At 35.6% G+C, this 23,161-nt stretch overlaps 1 protein-coding gene across 2 annotated transcripts in view; it reads right to left on the bottom strand.

Annotated features, from left to right (window-relative positions):
- EDIL3 (EGF like repeats and discoidin domains 3) overlaps positions 1–23,161 on the bottom strand; it is a 455,143-nt gene that overhangs the window by 147,868 nt on the left and 284,114 nt on the right. For both annotated transcript variants that reach the window (XM_028849561.2, XM_001082527.4), the window contains one exon: positions 13,375–13,556. In XM_028849561.2, the coding sequence (XP_028705394.2) occupies positions 13,375–13,556 (182 nt within the window). The remainder of the gene's footprint in view (positions 1–13,374; positions 13,557–23,161) is intronic.

The following is a 23,161-nucleotide window of genomic DNA, read 5'->3' on the forward strand; positions in this document are numbered from 1 at the left end:
TAGACTTAAACCAACTATAATTCCTACTCTCAAGTTGCTTATGGTATAGGAGGAGAAGGAAAAGCAAACAATGACTATAAAGGTATTTTAGTTACTATGATTTTAACATACAGTTGACTGAGTGGGATAAAAGGATTGTAGTCACTTCTACTTTGAAAGTAAAAGGCAGGGCTTTCAGGAATTACTTTATAGAGAAGGGAATGATGGGGCTGAATCTAAAGAAGACTGGAAGCTAGTCAATAGATGAACCATGCAGTGTATGTACCGAAGCACAGAGGCAGAATAAGCTGGATTAATTTGAAGAACAGCAAGAAATTCAGTTTAGTGAGGCACTGGGTACTCAAAGTGGTAGAGGAAGCAAAAGAGATTTCACACGCAGTTTTTTTTTTCTTTTTTTGTTCCAGACGGGGTCTCACTGCGTGGCCCAGGCTGGAGTGTAGTGGCGCAGTCTCGGCTCACTGCAACCTCTGTATCCCAGACTCAAGTGATTCTCCTGCCTCAGCCTCCTGCCTCTAGCTGGAATTAGAGGTGCCTGCCACCACACCCGGCTAATTTTTGTATTTTTAGTAGAGACAGGTTTCACTATATTGTCCAGGCTGGTCTTAAACTTCCGACTTCATGATCCACCTGCCTCGGCCTCCCAAAGTGCTAGGATTAAGGGCTTCAGCCACCAGGCCCAGTCCTAGACGCAGCTTTTTAAAAATGCAGAGCAACTGCTATATGGTTCATCATGTATTCCAAAGAATCTGGAGTTAAGATCTAAAACACAGCTTGTTAGGGAAAAAAGGCAAGCAATACAATATGCACTACTATTACTATAACTGTGGTAAATGACCAAATAATTTGAGACAAAATATATTATTTTTCTGGACAGAAGCATTAAGACATTTTAACTTAATGTATAGTGCTTTTTTTAATTAAAAAAGAAACATCTGTTTTAAAAACACACAACTATGTATGAAAAACTCATTTCTAATTAACAACTTCAATAGAAATCATAATTTTCTACGTGGGATCATAGTTTAAAAAAATCATTAGAAAAAGCAATATACTAATGTCCAGATATAATTAGCTTTAAAGAGGTGTTTAGTAAGAAAGGGAATATAGTTTAATATATATGGGCATGTAGTAATTTTCTTCAAGAGAAAAGGATACAATATTTTCCACTTGATTAAGTCAGTATTAAAAATGAATTAGATTGTATGTAATTCAGGTTCTGTAACTAGAAAAAAAGCTGAAAATGAAAAAAAATCTACTTCTTTAATCCTGATCTTTTGAAAATGATTTTTGTATCTGAAAAACCTCCAGGTGTCTATATATATCAAAAAAGTTTTTATACACATTACTTACAGACATATGAAATGAAATAGATGATTAGTCATTTTTTTTTTCTTTCTTTATTTTTTTGGTAGCATTCTCAATCGCACTGTTAACAAAGTTGTTAAAAAAATCCATGTGTGAAATTTGTACCACAGAAATTTATAACTATTTTTGCTCACTTAACTCCCTTTTGGGCCAATATATTCTACATTAACTATAATTTTCTTCAAAATGCAGAAGGTAGATAATTTTGTGTTTGAATATGTTAAGTTTTATAACAAAGAAAAATCAAATAGCCATTTAGAAACATTAACTGTTTCATGACTGATGGATAATGCTTACTTGTGAGTTGCTGCCAAGGCTGCCTGCCGGAAGTTCAGAGATTTTTCATGGGTTACTTATTTCCCATTATGTTTCCTCATTTTCTTCACTGTTCTTTCCTCTCCCTCTAGCTTAGGCAGTCATCACTACTTGCAGTTCCAACAACAAGGTTCCCATATCATCAAGCAAAAGTGTTTTTATTTTATTTATTTATATTTTTACTGCAACTCAGGCAGTATAAACCCAAGATTTATAAGGAGACAAGACATATTTTCACTGTGCAGTCTGAGCATGACCTGCAGTAGGCCTATGGAGCAATTTAGATGTTTCTGTTTCTACCAAGTATAAATTGGTACCAGTAGAGTAGGGCGCTGCTGAAAAGATACCTGAAAATGTGGAAACAACTTTGGAATGGGGTAACAGGGAGAGGTTGGAACAGTTTGGAGGGCTCAGAAGAAAATAGAAAAACATGGGTTAAGTTTGGAACTCCCTAGAGACTTGTTGAATGGCTATGACCAAAATGCTGATAATGATATGGACAATGAAATCCAGGCTGAGGTGGTCTCAGATGGAGATGAGGAACTTGCTGGGAACTGGAGCAAGGTGACTCTTGTTACGTTTTAGTAAAGAGACTGGCAGAATTTTGCTCCTGCTCTAGAAATCTGTGGAACTTTGAACTTGAGAGAGATGATTTAGGGTATCTGGCAGAAGAAATTTCTAAGCAGTAAAGCATTCAAGAAGTGTATTGGATGCTGTTAAAGGCATTCATCTTTATAAGGGAAGCAGAGCATAAAAGTTTGGAAAGTTTGCAGCCTGACAATGCAATAGAAAAGAAGATCCCATTTTCTGAGGAGAAATCCAAGACAGCTGCATAAATGTGCATAAGAAATGAGGAGCTGAATATTAATCCCCACAACAATGGGGGAAATGTCTCCAGGGCAAGTTAGAGGCTTCATGGCAGCCCCTCCCATCACAGGCCTGAAGGCCTAGGAGGAAACAGTGGTTTTGTGGGCTGGGCCCAGGGTTCCCTTGCTCTGTGCAGCCTAGGGACTTGGTAACAAATTGTTACACATTTCTGTAGTACAAATTTCACATATGGATTTTTTTAAGAAGTCAAGAATTGAGGTTTCAGAAACACTGCCTAGATTCCACAAGATGTATGGAAATGCCTGGATGCCCAAGCAGAAGTTTGCTGCAAGGGTGGAGCCCTCATGGAAAACCTCTGCTAGGGCAGTGCAGAAGGGAAATGTGGGGTCAGAGCCCCCACACGGAGTCCTCACTGAGACACCACCTAGTGGAGCTGTGGGAAGAGGGCCATCATCCTAGAGACCCTAGAATGGTAGATCCACTGTCAGCTTGCACCACGTGTCTGGAAAAGTCACAAACACTCAAAGCCAACCTGTGAAAGCAGCCAGGAGGGAGGCTGTACCCTGTAAAGTCACAGGGGCAAAGATGCCCAAGACCATGGGAACCTACCTCTTTCATCAGCATGACATGGATGTGAGATATGCAGTCAAAGGAAACCATTTTGGACCTTTAAGATTTCACTACCACACTGGATTTTGGACTTGCCTGGGGTCAGTAGCCCCTTTGTTTTGGCCAATTTCTCCCATTTGGAATGACTGTATTTAACTAATGCCTGTACCACCACTGTATCTAGGAAGTAACTAAGTTGCTTTTGATTTTATAGGCTCATAGGTTGAAGGGACTTGCTTTTTTCTCAGATGAGACTTCGGACTGTGGACTTTTGAGTTAATGCTGAAATGAGTTAAGACTTTGGGGGACTGTTGGGAAGGCATGATTGGTTTTGAAATGTGAAGACATGGGATTTGGGACAGTCTACAGGCAGAATGACATGGTCTGGCTCTGTGTCCCCATCCAAATCTCATCTTATAGCTCCCATAATTTCCACATGTGTGGAAGGGACCCGGTGAAAGATAATTGAATCATGGGGGTGGGTCTTTCCCATGCTATTCTCATGACAGTGAATAAGTTATAAGATCTGATAGGTTTTTCAAAACAGGAGTTTCCCTGCACAAGCTCTCTCTCTTTTTGCCTGCTGCTATCCACATAAATGTGACTTGCTCCTTCTTGCCTTCCACCATGATTGTGAGGCCTCCCCAACCATGTGGAACTGTAAGTCCATTAAACCTCTTTCTCTTGTAAATTGTCCAGCCTTGGGTGTGTCTTTATCAGCAGCATAAAAACAGACTAATACACCAAATGACCCATGGTTTCTATGCACACTGAAGTTTGAGGAATAACTATCTTTCCTCTCACAAATTCTATGGCACACAGAAAAGGAACATATTAAGATCATAGCCACATTTCTAAAAAGGTAAGAGAGTTCAAAACCGAATTTTCTCAGTGATAAAATAATAGAACTGAAAAAACAACTGGTGAATTAACTTTCAAAAGAAAAATTATGACATTGGCCTAGTATTATACTATATCATACACATCAAATATATCAGCACACAATAGTAATACATAGTATAAGGGAAATTTCTTTCCTTGTATTATATAAATATTATGCTAATGTAGTTTTTACTTTAATAAAAGTCCTAATAAAAATAGGCTGTTTGGATATACTATAATTCAAATGGAGTAGTTAGCAAACCAGGTAAGGCCAGGCCACATATATTTTGTTGTTATGTTTACCCAGCTTACTTATATCTTTTCTGGATTCAGAGCATCCTGAAAGTAGGTGTTATCTTTTTTCTATTTCCTAGTAGGGGATAGAGTGTAGAGTACACATTCATGAAGTAAATGTTTGTGGAATACATGAATAAATTAATAGCTGGAAATTCAATGTATATGTATTCTAGAAAAACACATACATATATATAAATAAAAATAAACCCAGAAATTTAAAAAATAAAATTAATATTTTACTACAGATAGCTATAAAAGAAAAGAAAAACACAGAGAAATTGAAAATGAATATCTTGAAAATAAATAAGAAATAGTTATCCTGGCTGAACCTCAGTTAGTTAGCAAAGCACCCAGAATTTAAAATATGTTTGTTATAATCCAAGACATATTTTTATAATTGTGCAGAGTTGCTATTTCTAACATGTTAATCAGAAAGAAAAACTGATATCTAGGATGCTGATGAGCTGATGTTTAATATAGTGGTTAATTATTAGTTGGAAAAAATCTAGATAAAGAAATAAAACTCCAAAAAAACTCGAAAGCTGAAAAAAAAAATGTTTAACTGTATTTATCAACTCTTTAAATCCAGAACCAATTATGAGAATCGTGGTACTATTAATAATTGCATGCTGAATATATAAATATAAAATGGCAATTTCAATTTTCATTTCATCAAGACAATGAAGAAAACGAAATTGAATACTAATTAGTGCATGTTTGTCATGCACCTGAAAGATTAGGGGGTTACTGTGCTCATTATAAGTGAGTTTGAGCAAAGTACTCAAAGGTTTCATTTGAAGGACTGAATATAAATAGTAGAATTAGGTGACAAGGGAAATTAACAATGAATGATCAAACACAGAAAATCTGGTATATCATTTGATTTCACAGAATGTCTTATACATGATTTTATCTTACAAAATTGATAAAGTTTTTCCTTCTAAAAAATAACTTAGAAAATATATTATTAAAGAATGCATTAACAAAATATATATATTGAACATAATGCATAAGTAATTACTGAATAACAATGTTGAGACTAAGAAAATTACTCAAAACTATATGATCACATAGAAATTAAATAACCTGCTCCTGAATGACTTTCGGGTAAATAATGAAAGTAAGGCAGAAATCAAGAAGTTATTTGAAACTAATGAGAACAAAACTACAACATACCAGAATCTCTTGGACACAGCTAATGCAGTGTTAAGAGGGAAATTTATAGCACTAAATGCCCACATCAAAAAGTTAGAAAGATCTCCATTTAATAATCTAACATCACAACTAAAAGAACTAGAGAACCAAGAGCAAACCAATCCCAAAGCTAGTAGAACACAAAAAGTAACTAAACTCAGAGATGAACTGAAGACTGAGACATGAAAAGCCATTCAAAAGATCAACAATTGTGAATGGGAGTTCACTCATGATTTGGCTCTCTGTTTGTCTATTATTGGTGTATAGGAAGTACCTGGGGGGATATAACTTACAAGGGACTTGAAGGACCCTTTCAAGGTAAACTACAAATCGCTCCTCAAGGACATAACAGAGGACACAAACAAATGGAAAAACATTCCATACTCATGGATAGAAAGAATCAATATTGTAAAAATGGCCATACTGTCCAAAGTAATTCATAGATTCAATGCCATCCCGATCAAGCTACCATTGACTTTCTTCACGGAATTAGGACAAACAACTTTAAATTTCATATGGAACCAAAAAAGAGCCCATATAGCCAAGACAATCCTAAGCAGAAAGAACAAAGCTGGAGGTACCATGCTACCTGACTTCAAACTATACTATGAGGCTACAGTAACCAAAACAGCATGGTACTGGTACCAAAACAGATATATAGACCAATGGAACAGGACAGAGGCCTCAGAAATAATGCCACACATCTACAACTCTCTGATCTTTGACAAACTGACCAAAACAAGCAATGAGGAAAGGATTCCCTATTTAATAAATGGTGTTGAGAAAGCAGGCTAGTCATATGCAGAAAACTGAAACTGGACCCCTTCCTTACACCTTATACAAAAATTAACTCAAGATAGATTAAAGACTTAAACATAAGACCTAAAACCATAAAAATTCTAGAAGAAAATGTAGGCAATACCATTCAGGACATAGGCATGGGCAAAGACTTCATGACTAAAACACCAAAAAGCAAAGGCAACAAAAACCAAAATTGACAAATGGCATCTAATTAAATTAAAGAGGTTCTGCACAGCAAAAGAAACTATCATCAGAGTGAAGAAGTAACCTATAGAATGGGAGAAAAAATTTGCAATCTATCCATGTGACAAAGGGCTAATATCCAGAATCTACAAAGAACTTAAACAAATTTACAAGGAAAAAAAAAAAAATCAAAAAGTGGGTTAAGGAATAGAACAGACACTTCTCAAAAGAAGACATTTATGCAGCCAAAAATCATATGAAAAGAAAGCTCATCATCACTGGTCATTAGAAAAGTACAAATCAAAACCACAGTGAGATACCATCTCACACCTGTTAGAAAGGCAATAATTAAAAAAATCAGGGAACAACAGATGCTGGAGAGGATGTGGAGAAATAGGAATACTTTTATACTGTTGGTGGGAGTGTCAATTAGTTCAACCATTGTAGAAGACAGTGTGGTGATTCCTCAAGGATCTAGAACTAGAAATACCATTTGACCCAGCCATCCCATTACTGGGTATACACCCAGAGGGTTATAAATCATTCTACCATAAAGACACATGTACACGTATGTTTATTGCAGCATTATTCACAACAGCAAAGATTTGGAACCAACCCAAAATGTGGCATATATACACCATGGAATACTATGCAGCCATAAAGAAGGATGAGTTAATGTCCTTTGCAGGGACATAGATGAAGCTGGAAACCATTATTCTCAGCAAACTAACACAGGAACAGAAAACCAAACAGTGCATGTTTGCAGTCATAAGTGGGAGTTGAACAATGAGACCACATGGAGACAGGGAGGGGAACATCACACACTGGGGCCTGTTGAACAGGGCAGCTAGGGGAGGGATAGCATTAGGAGAAATACCTAATATAGATGATGAGTTGATGGGTGCAGCAAACCATCATGGCATGTGTATACATATGTAACAAACGTGTACGTTTTGCACATGTATCCCAGAACTTAAAGTATAATAAATTATAAAAAATCTGATAATATTTCTTAGCAGATACCTATATTTCTTTGAGAAATTGTGTTTGTTTATCAATAAATATACCAATTTTGATTTCAATCTGAAAATTCAGCTCAATTTACTCTGATAGTTTGGAAATAGTCCTGTTATGCTATTCCATTTAAATTGTTAAGGATATTCTTATTACTATTAGAAAGTTATAGAACACAAAAACTTAAGGCCTTTTATCTTTCACCCCCCAAAAAAAAATTAGTAGAAACCAACCCATCTCACTTTTAGCTTGAATCAAAAACAAACCTGCAATACTAATAGTTCTATTTTTAACTTGTATAATCCTCTAAGAATTATTAATATTCAATCTGAGTTCAGGACATTGTTGACTGGACACCACAACATATCCTCCAATGGTAATTTAATGAAAGTTACTAGTCCAACCTGTGCTGCAATAAACATACTACATTTTTGTATTTGGGAGCTTAAAAATACTGGTCATAAAGAAATTGTAAGAGCTTTGAATTAGGCTAATTATATATTTTGTGTAAGCTTTCTAGTTCTGGCAACTTGGATAAGATAATTAACCTGTTCGATTCAAGCCGTCTAAATTTATAAAATGATGATAATTATACCTACTATATGAAATTGTTCTGAGAATTAAATTTAAAAATCACCAAAAGAAGATCAACAAATTCATGAGGTGGTTACTGAAAAAATTAATAAAATAGACTACTAGCTAGACTAATAAAGGATGAAAAGGGAGAAGATCCAAATAAACACAATTAGAAATGACAAAAGAGATACTACAAATAACCATCAGCAACTGCTATGAACACTTCTATGCATAAAAACTAGAAAGTCTAGAAGAAACGGATAAATCCCTGGAAATATACACCCTCCCAAAACTGTGACAGGATGAAATTCAAATGAGTAGACAGATAATAATCTCTGAAATTGAATCAGTAATAGATAGCTTCCCAGCCAAAAACAGCCCAGGCCCAGATGGATTCACAGCTAAATTCTACCAGATATACAAAGAAGAACTGGTACCATTTCTACTAACACTACTTCAAACAATTGAGGAAGAGGTACTCCTCCCTAACTCATTCTATGAGGCTAACATCATCCTGATATCAAAACCAGGCAGAGACAAAACAAAAACAGAAAACTTCAGGCCAATATGTTGATGAATATCAATTCAAAATTCTTCAACAAAATACAAGCAAATTGAATACAACAGCACAACTAAAAGCTTATCCACCACGATCAAGTAGGCTTTATCCCGAGGATGCAAGGTAGGTTCAACATATGTAAAATCAATAAAAGCGATTAATCACATAAACAGAACTAAAGACAAAAACCACATGATCATCTCAATAGATGCAGAAAAGACTTTCAATAAAATTTAACACCTCTTCATATTAAAAACTCTCAATAAACTAGGTACAGAAATAACATACCTCAAAATTATGAATCATCTATGATAAACACACAGCCAACATCACACTAAATGAGCAAAAGATGGAAGTATTCCTCTTGAAAACTGAAACGAGACAAGGATGCCCTTTCTCATCACTCCTATTTAACGTAGTATTGGAAGTCCTGGCCAGGGCAATCAAGCAAGAGAAAAAAGTAAAAGGCATCCAAATAGACAGAGAGGAAGCCAAAGTACCCCTGTTTGCAGAGGACATGATTCCATATCTAGAAAACCCCACAGTCTAGGCCCAAAAGATCCTTAAGCTGATAAAATCCTTCAGCAAAGTCTCAGGGTAAAAAGTCAACATACAAAAATTATTGGCATTCCTGTACACCAACAACGGTCAAGCCAAGTGCCAAATCAGAAATGCAATCCCACCCACAATTGCTAAAAAACAAAAACAGAAAAAACACACCTAGGAATATAGCTTATTAGGGAGGTAAACAATCTCTACAATGGGAACTACAAAACACTGGTCTACGAAATCAGGGATAACACAAACAAATGGAAAAACATTCTATGCTCATGGATAGGAAGAATCAAAATCATTAAAATGGCCATACTGCCCAAAGCAATTTATAGATTTCAATGCTAATCCTATCAAACTCCCAAATGACATTATTCACAGAATTAGAAAATAATACATTAAAATAGCCAAGACAATCCTAAACAACAACAACAAAAATAAAATCCCCACAAAGCTCGAGGTATCACATTACCTGACTTCAAACTATACTATAGGGCTACAGTAACCAAAAGTAGTGTTTTGATAGTGATATGAAAACAGATATATATTCCAATGGAACAGAATTAAGAGACCAGAAATAAGGTTGTACACCTACAACCATTTGATCCTCCACAAAGCTGACAAAAACAAGCAATGGGGAAAGGACTCCCTAATCAATAAATGGTGCTGGGATAGTGGTTAGCCACATGCAGAAGATTGAAACTGGACCCTTTCCTTACACCATATACACAAATCAACTCAAGACAGATTAAAGACTGAAATGTAAAACCCAAAGCTATAAAAACCCTGAAAAACAACCCAGGCAATACCCTTCTGGACAGAGGAACAGGCAAAGATTTATGACAAAGACACCGAAAACAATTGCAACAAAAGCAAAAAATGACAAATGGGATCTAATTAAACTAAAGAGCTTCTGCACAGAAAAAGGAACTATCAACACGGTGAACAGACAACCTACAGAATGGAAGAAAACTTTTTCAAACTATGCATCTGACAAAGGTCTAATATCCAGCATCTATAAAAAACTTAACTTTGCAAGAAAAAACAAACAACTTCATTAAACAGTGGGCAAAGTACATAAATGAACAATTTTTAAAAGAAGACATACATGCAGCCAACAATCACAGGAAAAAGAAAAAAAACCCTCAAAATCAGTTATCATTAGAGAAATGCAAATGAAAACCACATTTAGGTACTATCTTACAACAGTCAGATATTGTAAAAAGTACAATATCTGTATGGCTATTACTAAAAAGTAAAAAAAAATAACAGATGCTGGCAAGGTTGAGGAGAAAAGGGAATGGTTATTCACTGTTGGTGGGAGTGTAAATTAGTTCAGTGATTGTGGAAAGCAGTGTGAAGATTCCTCAAAGAACTAAAAACAGAACTAATATTCGACCCAGTCACAGCATAACTGGGTATATACCCAAAGGAATATAAATTGTTCTATGATAAAGGCACATGCACACGTATGTTCACTGCAGCACCATTCACAATAACAAAGACATGGAACCAACCTGAATGCCAATCAATTGTAGACTGGGTAAAGAAAATGTGATACATAGACACCATGGAATACTATGCAGCTTCAAAAGAGTGAGATCATGTCTTTTGCAGGAACATGAATGAAGCTGGAGCAAACTAATTATCCTTAGCAAACTAATGCAGGAACAGGAAACCAAATACCACATGTTTTCCCTTAGCACCACTTATAGTGGGTGCTATATGATGAGAACACATGGACACATAGAATGAAATAACAGATAGTGGGACTTCACCTGAGGGTGAAGGATGGGAGGAGGGAAAGGGCCACGAAATATAACTAATGTATACTAGGCTTAATACCAGGGTGACAAAATAATCTGTACAACAAAACCCCATGACATGAAGTATACCTATATAACAAACCTGCACATGTACCCCTGAATCTAAAATAAAAGTTTCAAAAAAAAAAAAGAAAATTGGTAAAGTTTTGTAAAAAATAACATTAAAAATATATTATCAAAGAACACAATTATAAAATGAATACATTGAATATAATTCTTAAATATTTATTGAATAACAATATTTTTTAGTTTTTCACCCATTATATTTGAGATTCTTACTCTAATATAAAACCTTTCATATTTACTTTAACTGTTTTTCTCTGAGTGCATTATCATTTTCAGACCAAAAGCAAATTATCATCATCCCACTGACCTTAAAAGTAAAATAAGTTTTAACTATTGTTCTTAAGAGAATAAATCTAAATTTCTGTCAGTGTTGACCACTATCCTGTTCGATTAAGGTTATTTCTGCCTATATCCACTGGGATAAAGGGAATTTAAACATCATGCAATACTTTGAAAGGAAGAATGATGCATAGTGTTAAGTAGGCAATACTGGGACAAAGTAAAGTGAACAATCGGATATGAAACATTAATAAGGTGTTTCTCAGAGTAAATGTTGCAAAAGCATGCTATTTATGGTTTATAGAAAGATGGCAATCATTGAGGCTCACAAACATAATTTGTCAAACAGAAACCCTGATGTAAACTGGCGATATCATCTCTCAACAGTTCTGAATTTCAGCTATGAATATTAATGTCTAAAGTTTTATCATGACCACAGTCCTACAAATGCATTTCAACTAGAGTGATTAAAAATGTCTCTGGAATGATCATTCATTAGTAAATATGATATAATTATTTTCTATTATTCTATGCATATTTTAAACCTTAATTGATCCTTCACGAGTGCAATCAAAACTGTGTAGATGTGCCATTTTCACTATCTGGAGTTCATTTTGCATACGTGTCTATAGACTGAAAAAGTCAAGTATAACTTAAGAAGCAATTTTAACAAATGCATGTAAATATAAATTCATAAAACAAAACAAGAACTTCACATAACCTTATAGAGCTCTATAGATAAAAGAAATGTTTATGAGACATATAAGAATGCCTAAGAAACATGAACAAAGAAAGAATCTGAAGGAGATTTTGGCCCAGTTTTTCATTTATGGAAGCCTTGCCTCTTAGCCATAAATCATTTTTCCTTTATACCAAATGCCTGTAAACTAGTCCTTGTATAGTTATGTCACATCAGGGATTTCCATGTTTCTTTGACTTAAAATATGTAGTAAACAGATAGAACAGATCAATCACCTAAACTAATCGAAATTCTGCAATATCTCCCTACTACACTGAAATAAGGCTAATACCTTTTAGTATGACACCTGAAACACAGCAAACTCATACACTACATTTGAACATATCCCTCTAGCAACCTTTACTCAAGTCATGATTTTCTGCATAATATTCCCCAGATTGTCACATAGCACCTTTGATCAGGCTATTCCCTGGATGTTTAGTCTCTATTGAAAGCCATCCTTCTCAGGTCTAGCTCAAAAGCTATCTGCCCCAGGTGTGTTTCTCAAGATAATTAATGGATTCTTCCTCTGACCACAGTATACTGAACTCTTCCTCCCTTTAGTACACATCAACAATTTGTTAGATAGTTACTAATGTGCTTTCCCCAACAGAGATTTACTGTTTCACAGGCACCAGTTTTGATCATCTTTCTGTACTCCTAGTACATAGTTCATCTAAATGCTCAAAAAGCATTGAAATGCACAGAAATATAAGCTGCAGGCCTTGCTACCCACTCTGGGAAATCACTTAATATTTCAGTATATTGTTGTTTTCTCCCGTTTTAAAAAACACCTGGTTGATGAGAATGAATAACACTATGAAATGAAACACCTTCAGCTTGAAAGAAGGTGCATTTGAGGTATTGTTACTATGATTCATGGTATATTTTATACTTGCATTTGTGGACCCACTTCTTAGAGGTAGAAAAAAAATAGATGTAATTTTTATGTTCTTGAAGTATCATAAGTTGCTGCTAAATGTTAACACAGTGGTAACGAACACACAGAATACAGAAAGTCTCCTTCTTTGATATGCACCTTAAAATAGTGGTATTTACACCTGAATATTTTTAACGTTTTTGATCTTTTTAACCAGCTTCTTAATGGAATGTGCATGTTTTTTACTTATCAGAATTGTGAGCTAATTTGAACTCTTCACTAAATTACCCTTTCCTCTGACCATAAGGAAGAGTCACACTGAGTTCTCACTTGTCTGCTTTTTAAAATGACCAGAAGAATCCTTTAAAAATGACTTGTAACATTAACCTTGTCCCATCCCATCTGTTACCTGAATCCACGGCCATCTGTCATTTTCTGCAGCTGTCCACGCATTTATAAGCCCCTTCTTATTAAGACGTGCATAGTAGGGATACCATTTTTGGAGTCCAAAAAGAGCTCGGTGAGTAGAGGAAGCCGTGATTTGCTGGTTTGATATAATTCCACCTTCAATTCCCAATGGGCCTGAGCATTCTGAGAACAAAAACAGGAAAAAGTATGAACATATTCGAAATAATGCATGTACAACATATGTCTTTAGATTTGATAGGATTTTTTTTTTATTTTTTTATTTGTTATTATTATTATTTTTTTGAGACGGAGTCTCGCTCTGTCGCCCAGGCTGGAGTGCAGTGGCCGGATCTCAGCTCACTGCAAGCTCCGCCTCCCGGGTTTACGTCATTCTCCTGCCTCAGCCTCCCAAGTAGCTGGGACTACAGGCACCGGCCACCTCGCCTGGCTAGTTTTTTGTATTATTTTTTTTAGTAGAGACGGGGTTTCACCATGTTAGCCAGGATGGTCTCCATCTCCTGACCTCGTGATCCGCCCGTCTCGGCCTCCCAAAGTGCTGGGATTACAGGCTTGAGCCACCGCGCCCGGCCAGGATTTTTTTTTTAATGATTTGAATTTGCACTACCATGCCATTTACTCCTCATCTCCTTTACAGATCTGTTATTGATCTCTACATTAAGGAAACAATTCTTGCTTCTCATGACACTGTCTTCTTTCTTAGCTTTGAAAGTAGTCACTTTAAATAGACACTTCCCTTCTGCATTATGATTCTGGTGTCTGTACTGATAGTTTTTTGTTGTTGATCACGTCAACAAAAGCATAATGCTCTTGAAAGGCTTATCTCATATTTTATTTTCCTGGAGATTAGCATGCCTCAGAAATTATAAGCTCTCAACAAATATCTTTCCATCCATTATTTCTTGGTTATCATAAAGCTGAGTTTTTGTCAGTCATTTTTGTATTGATTTAGCATTTCTCATGTCTATAAACTTTATAACTTAAATTTTTATAGCCACGATCAGTTATGCCTCCACAACAAAAGGGAAATGGGTAAATCTGTTAACATTTTAAAATATTATTATAATACCCCATGATATGTTATAAATTATAAAATATATGTAGACAAATTATTTTTATAAAGAGAGCAGGTAAACTCTTTGACAACATTATACATGACAATGTGTCACTCAGTAAATCAAGATATTAAAATACTTATTAGCACTTTAGTTCCAAATTCACAATTCTACATATTGGGCTTCTGCATGTATATCTTTAAATTTGCAACTGAGAAACTTAAGAAAATTTTCCGATGAAATTTTAAAATACTAAGATTAAAGCACATTATGCTCAAACGATATGTTCTCAGATACCAAATGTGTTTAGTTTTTCAAATTACAAATGGAGGTAAATCCATCTTTAAAAATTACATATATATTTGTATTATATATAAAATTATATACAAATTCTTAATTGCTTTATAAAATTTCAGCAGAAGGTACATTTCTTTTAAATTCAGTTTTGAAAATTCAGAATAAGTAGGGATATGATATAATGAAAATATTTTCTTAATTTCATTAACATTTCATATACTATACTGAATATTTTGCCAACTTAAATTTGTATAATATATACAATAATTGTATTATAAAAATATACTACAATAATTTATCAGAATTTTTGAAAATAAGAAAGAAGTTCATTGCCACTATTAAATATCAGTATATGCACGTCAACTTGATTGGTGATTATGACCAAGTACATTTTAGATTTTAATTATTATCAAAATCCAACGGTTGTCAGTAATTAAATGTTTACACTTAGATTGAGGTTGAAAACATGAAAAAAATTAGCAGATGAATTATAATATTTTTGAAAGTTAGGAAGATATTTCTCATTGTTAACCATGTTTTTAATTGTCATAAACATGCTTCTTTTTCTATTCCATGCTCAGATAGTAAGTAGCTCTGACGGCTTTCAAATTTTTAATTTTTTTTTTATAAAGAAGATAAAAATATATGGATGAGTAATTATCTTCATCAGACTGTATTAGTAAAGACAATATCAATACAGTATAAATTGCATCTTTGCCATTGACAAAAAGTTACTTGGTATGATAAATTTAGATAATAAGATCTTTTTTTAACATGTAATTAAGACTGTTTAGCACTTTATGAAGGTACACTATATCTCTTTAGAATCATTAAATTAAGAAGCCATTCATTAGTAGAACTGAAGTCTTAAGAGCTGCAGATAATAATCTGGTTTTCACATTCCCAAAAACATAATGTTAAAAGTTCAGATATTAAATCTTTGGACCCTTATTTTGCTTTCCATTTTAAACTTCAAGATCTTTACAGACTTCATAAACGTACTAAGAAACTTTCATGATGACACTGTGATTTTAATAATGGCAGGAGCCTAGCTTTTTAATAATATTGTCATCAAAGGGGTCTCAAGCATCTTGTCCTTGGTTTGTAAAATGTTTGGATGGAGAAATGAAGCAGGCAGGGAGATCTTTTATTGCAGGCCATTTATTGTAGGCCAGTAAGTAGACTAGCAGAGCTAGAGAGCCAGAATTGATTAATGAGCTGTAGGACAGACTTAAAAATAACTCTGTGCCATTCAGTTGCATACCTCTTAAGACCTTATGCTGAATTAGATATCTTCACAGAATTTGTAACTATTTTAAAACAGAGAGTACATCTCAAATCACAATATCCTATAATTCTACTTCGTTGGTTAATCTATCAGCCTCCCTTTAGTAGCTAACATATCAGGAAACCCATTGGCTCTGAACTGTTGTATTATCATATAAGTCAAATACCAATGAGTGATTTTGAAAATATATATGCGCAACTCACTCTGCCATAAGGCTCCCAGTCTTTGCTATGCCCTTTAGTCCTGCATATTAATTCTTTCAAAAAAAAACCATAATTCAGGCTGGGCACAGTGGCCTATGTCTGCAATCTCAGCACTTTGGGAGACTGAGGCAGGCGGATCACCTGAGATCAGGAGTTTGAGACCAGACTGACCAACATGGTGAAACCCTGTCTCTACTGAAAATACAAAAATTACCTGGGCGTGGCGGGATGTGCCTGTAGTCCCAGCTACCCGGGAGGCTGAGGCAGGAGAATCGCTTGAAGCCAGGAGGCGGAGGTTGCAGTGAGCAACCTGCACTGCACTCTGGTCTGGGTAACAGAGTGAGACTTAATCTCAAAAAACAAAACAAAACAAAAAAAGCAAAACAAAAAACCCCCCACAATTCAAATAATATATATTGACATGATATATTTATTTAGGGCTATATCGTATACAAAGTATTTTTGCATGAGCTATCTCATTGCCATGATGTAAAATTTACAAGTATTACCAGTCCTTAATTCTATATTGTTGCTTTAAACAAACAAACAAACAGAAATATTCCCCCAAAACCCAATTTCCAACATTTGCATACCATACTCTGTCACTTACATATATTCAAAAAAGGCCACCAAAGGAAGCGTGACTGTGATGGGGGTTCTTGAGTGAAGTGTGAGTCTGTGAGTTGTCAAGGTACTGCTTTGAGTTTCTGATTCTGCATTTTACTACTTTTTAAAATTGGGGTTATGATGACACTTAATTTATCAATTGTGAAGAAGATAATAAAAGCTTTGCTTTGGGAACTATAAATTGCTGAAAAAATAATGAGCTTGGTTCTGTAAGGTTATTTGCATGCTTCTCTTTAGAGGACCTCAATTGAGGTAATCCTGGCTTTTTAGCCCCCTTTGAGTAGGAGCGATGTACGTCTCACTGTTATATCCTTAGATGCTCATGGTGGCTTGTATACAGGAAAAGCCCAATAAATATGCACTGAACATTGTTATGGGGGGCTTTTTTCCTCCTAAACAGTAAAGTAATAAGCAAATCCAAGCCTTAGATTTATTTCACTCTGCAAAGTTATCACAACAGCAGATTTTCTTCACTAATCATGTGGACCACAATCAAATGGATGTCATCACAATAAAAGGTTCAAAATCCAATTTCCTTTTGCCTGTGCTATCCACTTCCCCAATGTTCTATTAAATCCAACAGTTATAAAAACCAGTGAAGGAATTACAATTCAGAATGCAAATGATTATACACCTAAGATTAAGTGACCTGAAACAATTAATAACAGGATACTTAGAAAGATAATATGAAAATATACATTGCTTTTACTATCAACAAATGAGAGAAGATATATGAAATGATATTTGATGAAGTAATTAATGTCAGATGAGAACTCTGAAGTTTGAAAATTGTACCTATATGTGTTTTCTCATATAATCTTTGAAATGATACTTCAAGAAAAAAATGTTATCAGGCCTATTTAATGAATTAGAAAAATTGTGAGGAGGGAAGTTAAGCTTGCAAAAGATGACTCTAATTTAATGTGGAGAGTTCAGTAATTCTCCAAAATTTGACTCAGATCTTTTCCTTCTGCTATATTATGTGAGGCATCCATACTTCCACATCCTAGGGGAGGCAACAGGAACATTAACATGGAATGAACATACAAGACATCACTAGTAACATTCAGGATGTAACAGAGCTTTCACAAGTTGGGATCCACTATAACAGTACATGACAATGTATGGCACTGATATGGTATGTCTCTGTGTCCCCAACTAACTTTCATGTTGAACTGTAATCCATAGTCTTGGGGGAGGGAACTGGTGGGAGGTGAGTGGATCATGGGGACGGGCTTCCTCTTTGATGTTCTCATAATGGTGAGTTCTCACGAGATCTGGTGGTTTAAAAGTGTGTGGCACATCTCTTTTCACACTTTCTCCTGCTGCCATGGGAAGACATGCTTGCTTCCCCTTTGCCCTTCCCCCATGATTGTAAGTTTCCTGAGGCCTCCCAGCCATGCTTCCTATACAGCTTGCAGAATGGTGAGTCAGTTAAACTATTTTCTTCCTAAATGACCCAGTCTCAGGTAGTTCTTTATAACAATGTGTGAATGAACCAATACAGGCATTCAGTCACAGAATTAAATACCTAGAGTTTATAGTGGTGTGTGTCTCCTACAAATAAAATACAATAAATACAAATAAAATGCTACCATATTACCTGCCATTTGTATTGTTTATTTACCTTTCATATTTATTTTTAGAAGTAATTCCCTCCACAAATATTTATTAAATGTTCACTAAAATTGAAGCTTGCTGCTAGATACTGTGAGGAATATAATCTTTACCTACAAAGGGGTTCTCTATCTTGTAGGAAAACAGAGGGGCACTCATAAACACGTGGATGAGTTGTGGACCAGGGAAGTACTGGACGTGGTTTGAGCACAGAAGTAGATTTTCACATCTTAATCTAAAATTAGCCTGATACCATCACCGGCCTATATTCCGCTTATCTAATATGGATAGGCTAATTCCATTCTTATTAATTTACTGACCTCTAAGTATATGCTCATCCATCCATTACTCCATCTGTTCATTTAATTCAGTTTTGAAAATATGTGTTTTTTGAAGCCCTTCTACATATTAGACACTTTTCTAGGTAGTGGTGACAAAGGGATAAATAAGGCAGAAAAGGTCTCTGCTCTTAAAAGATTCATACTCTAGTGGAGAGACAAATAATAAACAAACACTTAAACAAGAAAATACCATGAAGCGGTATATGCTATGAAGGAAAAAAAGAAGGGTGAATCAAGTGTGGGTGTCAGGTGATCAGAGGCTACACCAAGTCTGATCTCCGAACAGGAAGAAGGAGCTGGCTATGTTTACAGTACTGGTTTCCTGAAGGGGCTTCAGTGTAATGGGGAGACACATAGAAATAAGAACACTTTTATATAATATGGCAGATGTTGTGATGGTGAATGCAGAAGATTCAGTGGGAGAAGAAAAAAAGGAATAATAACCTAGCATGGGACTCTGGAAATGATTCCTGGAAAAGAATAGGAGCTTGCATAGTGGAGAGAGGAGACAGGATAGATACAGGCAGGGAACAGGCTGCTCTGATGAGGGAATTAGAGGCAGTTCAGTATCACAAGATCAAGATGGGTTGGTGGGGGAATGGTTAAGAGATGAAGTGCAGAAGTAGAAAAATACTAGATTATTTTGCGGAAGACTGTGATGATAGAATTTGGTTCTGTTAGTGATGGGGAGTTTTTGAAGGACTCTATGACCACATTTTCATTTAATTTAGATCATTCCCACTGTGCCATAAACAGTAGATTTAAGAGGGGACAAAACTATGTCCAAAGAGTGAGCTACTACAGTTGTCCATGTGAAAAATAATGCAGACCTGAAAGAGGTGTGGAGAAGAGGAAGAGTTTAGAAATATTTAAGAGGTAAGCAGAACTAGTAATGATTAGATGCAAGGTAGAGGAGAGAAATGGAGTGTCTGAGTTTCAAAGGCTCCAGAGAGCAAACATAGGTGTTTCCTTTCATTGAGATTGGCCATGTTTCACAAATAACACCACTGGACCAAATTCCTCTCTTAAATTTTATCAAAAATAATTCTTGCTGTTGGATTGAACGTGGGAGGATCTGCTTGTCTTGCCTTCCTTCTCTCGCTATACTGATTTTGGTGGGCTACTCTCAACATCTCTCATATCAACCAGGCTGCAGGGACAGGATTGAGATGTGAAAATCTGCTTCTATGCTCAAACCACGTCCAGTACTTCCCTGGTCCACAACTCATCCACATGTTTATGAGTGCCCATCTGTTTTCCCACAAGATAGAGAACCCGTTTGTAGGTGAAGATTATACTCCTCACAGTATCTAGCAGCAAGCTTCAATTTTAGTGAACATTTAATAAATAGTTGTGGAGGGAATTACTTCTAAAAAATAAATATGAAAGGTAAATAAACAATACAAATGGCAGGTAATATGGTAGCATTTTATTTGTACACTTCATTTTTAATTAAAAATCATTTACACTTACACACTCTCAAAGGTACACAGATATAGAGGCCTTCTTTAGCGATTGTTTATATGCTGAGTAAAGAAGAGCACTTATTTATTACTTTAAAAAAATGTAACTGGTAGTGGTCTGAGTCTCTTCTCTTTCAAATCGGTGCCACACAGCATTACCAGGTATTTCTGAAATTCCCCATTGTTACCTCTAGAGAGGGCATAGTGGCAATTCGATCAATGCTGAATACAAAAATAGAATATGGTAGTAGAATATGGTAGTCTGCATTTCCTGTCTGGAAGATCTGTGTTTATGCATCCTTGGTATTGTGCTTGCTTTTGTCAGGTACAACAATAATCCTAAATTAATGAGTCCATTCAACATTGGCTACCAGAGGATTTCAGGCATCTTTTACGTAGTCATTTAAAATAACTACATTGCCTGAATTGTCTGAGTAGACTGGAAATGCCTTCTGACCTGACACCCTGCTGTTCAGACTAATACTGAGCAAGTGAGTCACCTGGCAGGTTTTGCAGGAGCAGCTGGGCTAGCTGGGGCCAAACTTCAAGTGCCTCCCCAGAGCTACTTTTCTGCTTTGGCCAAGTGGGATGTGAATAAAATAGCTTCAAAGTGGAGTCCTTCTCACTCTGCAAACTCATTCTCTGGAGTGCGGCAAAGAATGGCTTCTGCATTTTATTGATCTTGCAGCTGACAAGTAAGCAGTGCCTCAAAATGTCTCACATCTTGTTCCTGAGTGTGCTGATTAAGCCTTTCAAATAAGTGAGATGCACAGCTGAATCCGTAACAGGAATGTACTGCTTTCATTTGTTCTATCTCAATATCCAGACATCTTCAGAATGAAAGGATTTCAAATTAAAGCCATGTAAGAAACAAATCTCCTTTAAACATCTCCAGTCCTCCCTTTCTCCAAGCATCTCATCTTATACGAGTGAGTCCTCTGCTGTGCTTAGTATAGTGTGATATTTGTGCTGAATGCAAGGACTGGTGAATGGATTATTGATGACCTCCAGTACTGCAGAAATTAATGCTGATTCAAATATAAGCTTTCCTCTGTGCCACTTGGACCACAGCCTTTCTTTTATTCCTAGCATTTGTTTTATTTTAGAGTTGTCTTGAGACCAGGCTTTAATTGGTGAGGGAGGGACCAAAGTCACTCTTTCTCATGCTGTGAACTGAGGGTTAATAGGAACCCTAAAGGTTTTTTGTTTTTTTTTTTGTTGGTTTGTTTTGTTTTTTTTTAATGAGTCTTGTCAGCTAAGCCCCCCATGCATTTGATTTGATTTCGCTCAAGGCTATCATTTTTCTGGTGTGTTAGGAAGTTGTATCAGAAGAAAGAGGGCAAGGGATGGAGTGAAAATGGAAAGTTTAAGAAAGGGTGATTCAGGAACAGGGCCTGAATATTCCAGTTCAGCTGTAGGAGATGGGGAAATGGCCAAAAAGTTTCCCAGATACAGAGTGAGAATGTGAAGGTGAACATGCACCACACAGCCTTAGATTCACTTACTCATTCCCAGACTCCTGCAGAGTACCCCTTGGGTGTCAGCCTCTGGTCATGACACTGAGAATAATCATCCCCAAAGGAATGAGAATGAAAATTCCACTTGGTGAGGTTAGTCTCTCTCCACACTGAGCGATTGCGTCTTTGTATCAGGGTATAAACATTACATACAGTCACAGTAAACTTCCTTAGGAAAACCAGTAATTAAGAAATACTCAATATTGTTTTCAAAAATTAGTTAAACTTACTTGGATTCCATATAAAATGCATGTGTACTTTAAAGAAAAGGCTGTTTCTTCCTATCAGATGGGCAGCATAGCTTAGATAAATGCTAATTTTCCTCACAATTGTGAATATTGTGATTCTGTGATATTTTGCTGGGAAAACATTCTCTCAATTTTATTAGGACCTGTATTCTATTATTTTCCATACTGAAAGCTCAGAAGGTGTCCAGGTTAAATGAAGAGGAACAGCAATTTGTGCTTCTTTTTTTTTTCCTCTGAGATAATACGCTTCTTACAGGTAGAGACGATGCCTTTTGCATTATTTAGGTTTTCAAAGCACTTAGCACAGTGCTTACAAATGGGTAGTTCTCAATATTACAGGTTAAAGTAAACTAAAACAAATCATTGCTTTTTGGAATTACTTTTCTTTCTTTTTTGAAGGTGGATTAGTCCTCTGAATGTAGATATTATCACTATAAGGATTCAACATACAGGGAGGGTGTTAAAATCAGAAATGCTTTCTTCACTGGCAGGCTTAAAAATATATAAGCATCAGCTCTTGGAGGTACGGAAAATACTATGTTTGGAATGAAAACCACATTTATAAAGTCACAAATGCAATTATCAGCCATCTAGCGATTTCCTTCAAAATGTGGCTATGTTTTCTTCACATTGTGTGTTATCTCAAGCCAATTATGATATATTATCAGTTTAAATTAACTGTTTTCAATTCAGGAAAAATGAAGCCCATGAATAAACTAAACTATAATAAAAAATTGTCTATTAATATTTCTCAAACTGATTTGTGAGCATATTGATGCAGAATAATGGTTATTATTTAAATAGTAGAGCCTATGGACTCCAGCATTCAAAGGCCCAAATTCTTACTGAGATAATTCACAAAAGTTGACAAAATCTAAGATGATTATCCTCTTATCACAGTAAACAGTTCTGTTGTAGGACAACAGAAAAGTTCACGGTAGTTTGCTTAAGATGCATTCTTTTAAAATGGAAGAGTATTTGGATTTTTCAAGTGGTAAAAACTATGTGGATTGATGAGACATTTGTCTGTAAATTCAAAAGCCTGAAATTCAAAAACCTGTAGCTGTACACCTGTTCTTGCTTTCTGACAAAACATATATCTACATAGGAAAGA

The sequence above is a fragment of the Macaca mulatta genome, chromosome 6 (assembly GCF_049350105.2).
Source record: "Macaca mulatta isolate MMU2019108-1 chromosome 6, T2T-MMU8v2.0, whole genome shotgun sequence".
Lineage (NCBI taxonomy): Eukaryota > Metazoa > Chordata > Mammalia > Primates > Cercopithecidae > Macaca > Macaca mulatta.